We start from the raw sequence: 6,000 nt of genomic DNA on the forward strand, positions 1-6,000 counted from the left end.
TGTGGAAGTTGCAGTTCCTCTAATAGCTCATAGATGTTCCACAATAATCGGACTACATGGAAATCAAAGAGAAAACCCCCATGTGCAATCCTTCAGTACTTCTTATCAGAGTCCAATCTGCATCACCGAAAGTCAAGTTGCTACAGTGTCACCAAATAGAAGCTGATAGCCGCCACCAGCTCATTGACCTGAAGAGCATGAAGAGCCATGAATTTGAGCTTTTGTTCTTTTACACAATCAACAGTTTTGACAGCATTAAGGCCTGTTTACGCACGCACTGATGAGTTCTATTCATTAAAGAACATTGAATTGACTAAAAAACACTTCATCGATTACTTCTGGAAAATTGAGGATATTGCTGTTGATGATTTATCATTTTTTAGAGGGATGATGTCAAAGCTTTATTGGAAAACCTAAATAGAAGCTTTGGATGTAAAAAGAAGAAAAAAAGGACATTCGGTACTGCCCAGGTAGTGACTGTGCTACAAGCCTCTAAATAGAGCTAACGAGCCAAAAGGCTGGTAGCTGTTGTTCCATGAATAAGACATCAAGCCTTAAAAAGGCTACATTTAGGAGGGTGTATCCATTGATTGACATGTGTCTCACTATGAATGCCACTCTTTTGTGCAATGCAGCATTGAGCAGTAAAGCACAAATGGGTTACAGTAGTTCCTTTGTGCTGTAAACAGGTTTTCATTTCATTGAGACATGCTGGGCCTTGTTCACCTAAGTGAAAGTGAGCAATATTCTAAAATGACAAATGAGAAGCTGCCATGTTTCATACCAAGCCAAAACGTCTTTGACATACTTTGGGGGAGTGCAGGAGCAATTACTAGCCGTACAGAGCGTCACACCTTAGTAGGACTTTCAGGTTTTGGTAATCACAGAAAGATGTTTTGAAAGGCCTTAGGAAGACATGGCAGCAGCCTTAAACACTGAGAAACGTGCAACCACTCAACTGAAAATATGTCCAAATCCTCCATGTTTCAGTTCTCCCTGAAACAGCAGTGGTTTGGGCTAAAGATGCTCACAAAGCAGAAACCAAAGGCCAGCAGTGTCTCTTCCTCATATTCCACTGGAGCTTTGCACGCTCTGAACTCAGGATTGCGTCAATGTTGAATCAGTGTGGTTCCAAACCAAATGCTTAGTCTAAAGTGTTGCCAAGTGATGACATTTCATCATCTGATTCAGTTTACTCCAGCAAGTAAATAACAGCAAACCAACATGTCAGCAACTCATGTTAAGAGGAATGGACGCTTGAAGATCAGACAAAGACAGGAGAAGTTTGACCCCCACCCTGAAGGGTTTAGCCTGGGGAGTGACCGCCTGTCAACGGCCATTCAGAGGGCAGCAGTGTCCTGGATGTAGAAGAGCCAGGATTACAATAATGGGCTGGTAGAAAAGTGACTGAGCAGGAATTTGGGAGGAATTTGAAGGATTTGAAGAAGTGATGATGATGCAATGTTGGTCAGGGAATATGAGACTGGGACCAATTGTTCACAGTCAAATGCTGCTCATTGTATTCAAGACTGAGAATGTGGTAGCATGCATCCTTAGCCTGCAGTGTGAGTCAGACAATCCCAGAGGAACACCAGTGGCTGTCCGATCACACCTAATGTCCTCTAACAATGTCTTTCCTCACTGTCACTAAATGCAGACTCTGTTACTAAAATGTGTCACGAATGACAAATTCTGACCACTCCCCCCCCCCAATCACAAGTCATGTAGTTCGACTGTGTTCAGAGAATAAGAACATATTTGTGTTCCACCAAACGACTAGAGAGGAGGCTTGTGGTAGTTTTCTGGAACATTGATGAGATGGTCCATCAATTTGGTCAGAGAAGCATAATTTACATTCACTCGACACCAGAGCTGCCAGACATGTATTTTGGATTGTAACCCTATAAAAACAAGCAGCGTCTGCTTGTGGAGCACAGGTCCAGTCCAGATTGGGGTTGTGTTGTTGCATAAAGCTTCGGGCTTGGACCAATGTGAAAAGAGAGCTGATGTGTTGCATTATCCTGGAAAACATACAATCACTACTACAGTTTGGGTTCAGTGGGCTCAGGTCTGAAGCAGCAGGTTCACTGCATGTTAAATAAGTTTTGGTAATTTCATTGATTGCAAACTTGATGAGGGAATTAGCACCAGTTAAGTAAAACACTAACTAAGATGATTATTCCTGCATTATTGTGCAACTATGTGGCCCTGTGTGAAAACTAATATTGCTTTTATTTTACGTTACTTTGTTCCCACATGGTACATTCTCCTCAACAAAGTTATGTTCAATCAGACCACCATCATGTCTATCAGGCTCTATCATGAAGCTGTCTAGGCCGATGACTGCTGTTTGCACGGCAGTTAATGAGAACTTCGGGCCAAAGGTTGTGGGGGGGTCAGTGCTGACATTTGCCCATGGCCCTCTGAAATTGTTAATCCTGCCATGTCATTCCCCACTGCTGTAGACAAAGTCATGCCTCCCTAACTGCCTCTGAACGGGCCCTGTTCTGATCCCAGCGTGTCCTCAATGTGTCCTGGCTGCATTCACAGCTGTCCACTGTCCACTGTCAGCCTCTCATTCAGGTGGCTGTCTGTGTTTGAACACGTGGAACTGTTCTTGTATATTTACATGTCCCTGTGCATGCATACACACTGAGTGTGCATGTGCACATTCTGCATGCATTCATACATACCAATGAGCAGCGGTTCTGCGCTATTTATAGAGCAGCTATATTAGCTCACCGTATGTGTCAGCTGCTGCTCTCAAAATGGCCTCAGAATGCACGAGTAACAGCAGGAAAAGATGGGAAAGTAGGTAGAACAAATGAAAGCTCAGAGAGAGAGAGAGAGAGAGAGAGAGAGAGAGAGAGAGAGAGAGAGAGAGAGAGAGAGAGAGAGAGAGAGAGAGAGAGAGAGAGAGAGAGAGAGAGAGAGAGAGGCTGGGAGCTGCAGGGCATTTTTGTTGTCTAACAGGTCCACAAAATATACATGTACCCAAATGTGCACATGGAACTGGAGTTGCTAATAGCACTGGAGAGGTTAAACACACACACACACACACACACACACACACACACACACACACACACGTGCAGAACCCCAACAAGTAGAGCCTGTTCAGCACAGCAGAGTAACGTCTGACTCACACTCGCTTGTCAAACTTGTGTCCCACTGACAGCGAGGACTTGTTCCTGAGCAGATCCCTCTACTGGAATGTATGTGTGTGTGTGTGTGTGTTAGGACGAGGAGAGAGAGACTAAGAGAGGGGGGAGGGGGAGAGAGAGAGAGAGAGAGAGGTGAAGGGCAAGAGCACGACTGATTGAAGCAGTAAGCCTCAACAGCAGGGAGAAAAAGTCAAGTATATGGAGCTATCCATTCACATTGTGTGTGTGTGTGTGTGTTTATACGTGTGTATGTGTGTGTTACAAAACGAGCAAACAGAGATATTAATGAATTCCTCCAGCAGGGCAGAGCAGCAGAGAGGTGGGCGTTGATGAGAGCTGAGGGAAATCTCTGTGCCTGCCGACCAAACAAAGCAGCCCCTCACCGCCTGAGACGGACACTCAGACTGCCTCTCTCTCTCTCTCTCTCTCTCTCTCTCTCTCTCTCTCTCTCTCTCTCTTCCATCACCACTCATTCCAACTCACTTGATGAAGCAGCGAGCTCCCTCGAATGTGTATCCTTCCTCCCATCCTGTTGGTAAATCTGTGAGGACAGGGGAGGGAATGAGAAAACACAAGACACAGAAACATAAGCAGCTGTGCAGACATGAAGCTGATTATACACACACACACACACACACACACACACACACACACACACACACACACACACACACAGCAATGCAGTGTCTGGACTACAAATAGCTCGTTTGGATTGTGCCCTTAACGTCATCTGCGCCCCCTCCCCAATAACCAGAGCAGATACTGTAGCTCCTCAATCCTTCAGTCAATACGTGCACTGCTCAGCCTCCAGCTGCTTGAACACACTGCTGTGACGATGCCTCCCCACCCGTCAGCCCTCTGTGTCTTATATGTTGGAATATCGGCTGTGAACAGACACACTGCGCTGTTGTTGAAGCAGCCTCGGTGTCTGTACGTGTTCACAAACACTGTGTCTGCAGCCGAGCGCCGTTCACTGGGAAATATGTCAAACGCCACTGCAGGGAATCGGCTCCGTAATCGGCTCACGCCTACGTGACGGAACTTTTAAAAAGTGTGTCGCAAAGTGTCCAGGTGGAGCGAGCAGGAGGTGGGGGGGAAGGGGGGGGGGGGGGGGCCCGTGCGTAATGGTCCGCCAGAGGAGAGCAGAGAGGGAGCGGAGCAGAGGAGGCTGTTGCTCTGCTGCAGAGAGAACAAATCTCCCCTCATCGTCTTCCGCGGCTCTCTCCGCAACTTGTCGCCCCTTTTTCTCCACCGTGACGCGTGGACACCCTTTCCCAGGTGCCGCGCGTGTGCGCGTGTTTTGTGAACAACACATTCTCTGATCGTTTACCTGGAGTCTTTCTGTGCCCCGTGATTACAGCCTCTCCAGTAACAGGATGCAGCCAGGTTGTGCTCTTTGCTTCTTCGCTGTTGGTGGAAGAAAACGGGGGAAAATGTGAACAGAGAACCCAAAAAAGACAAACAGGAAAAATGCGTCGGAGACATAAGCAGTGCGCATCCATAAATCCATGTGTCCGCGTCATATTTACTTGATGAAGAATATGCGTCCATCCCGAGTCACCCCATAACTCCAAGAAGAGGGGAGGCAGGAGAGCCAGTCCGGCTTAGGATCCGCCGCCATGTCTAGCTGAGAGCTCTACTGCTCAGGGTTACTACACACAGGGCTGGAGTGCGCGGTGCCGTGCCAAGCGCGCGCACGCACAATCCCTTGCGCGCTCTTACAAGAGATGGGAGCGCGCTTCGAGGATAAAGACACAAGTAATGATTTTCTGCCACGTGAGGGCAGGCAGTGGGCTCATTTTTTTTGTCAGACGGTTTTATGGTTGTGTGTGACTATATAATAAACGTGCCCTAACACGTGTATATATATGTATATATATATATATACATATATACGTGTGTGTGTGTGTGTGTGTGTGTGTGTTTATCCCGTGCTGCTCATGGCTTCTCCTTATATATATACACTGTATATACAGTATATATTTATATATATATATATATATATATATATATATATATATATATATATATATATATATATATATATATATATATATATATATATGCTCTGCTGGCTTCTTCTTGAGAACCCAGCAGTCGTGGTCCAGGTCTGGGTTCTGGTTGCTGGGTGGGAGTTACAAAATGCACAAACAGACTAAGCTCTCTACATCTCCCCATGACCTTCACATCTTTGCAGTGTAGTTGAGGTTTACATGCTCTCATCAGAATCAGAATAAGAATCAGAATCAGAAACCGTTTATTGCCAAGGTATGTTGCACATACAAGGAATTTGTCATGGCGGGTGGTGCATAACATTAAACAATCAACAGTGCAAGTAGAAACATTACAATTTACAGAATATAAAAGAATGTAAAATAAAGTGCACAATAACAGTACTTTAAACAAGTATGATGAAGTGTAATGTAAAAGGTCAAGTGTGTTTAAATGAAGAAACAGAGAAGGGATGTGCAGGGGAGTGACCGGTAGGAATTTGTCCTGGGGACGACCGAGTCAGTGGGGGGTCCCGGGCTTTGTTGATGAGCCCGACTGTCGATGGGAAGAAACTGTTCATGTGGCGTGAGGTCTTGGTCCTGATGGACCGCAGCCTCCTGCCAGATGGAAGGGACTCGAACAGTTTATGTCCAGGCTGAGAGGGGTCGGCTACAATCTTTCTTGCTCGCTTCAGGGTCCTTGAAGTGAAGAAGCCCTGGAGGGACGGCAGATTGCAGCCAATCACCCTCTCAGCAGAGCGAATGATGCGCTGCAGCCTGCCCTTGTCCTTGGCAGTGGCTGCAGCGTACGAGACCGTGATGGCGGAGCAGAGGATGGACTCAAT

The 6,000-nt window shown here is 46.3% G+C and overlaps 1 protein-coding gene across 2 annotated transcripts in view; it reads right to left on the minus strand.

Moving 5' to 3' along the window:
• The window catches only part of LOC306714049 (pleckstrin homology domain-containing family A member 5-like), a 188,476-nt gene extending 183,651 nt beyond the window's left edge, over window positions 1-4,825 (minus strand). For both annotated transcript variants that reach the window (XM_079183968.1, XM_079183967.1), the window contains exons 1-3: window positions 4,694-4,825; window positions 4,495-4,571; window positions 3,648-3,705 (exon numbers count right to left, since the gene is read on the minus strand). In XM_079183968.1, coding sequence (XP_079040094.1) covers window positions 3,648-3,705; window positions 4,495-4,571; window positions 4,694-4,785 — 227 coding nt within the window. In that variant the 5' untranslated portion in view covers window positions 4,786-4,825. The remainder of the gene's footprint in view (window positions 1-3,647; window positions 3,706-4,494; window positions 4,572-4,693) is intronic.
• Window positions 4,826-6,000: the final 1,175 nt, after the last annotated feature.

Source organism: Pholis gunnellus (genome assembly GCF_910591455.1).
Source record: "Pholis gunnellus genome assembly, chromosome: 22".
Classification (NCBI taxonomy): Eukaryota; Metazoa; Chordata; class Actinopteri; order Perciformes; family Pholidae; genus Pholis; species Pholis gunnellus.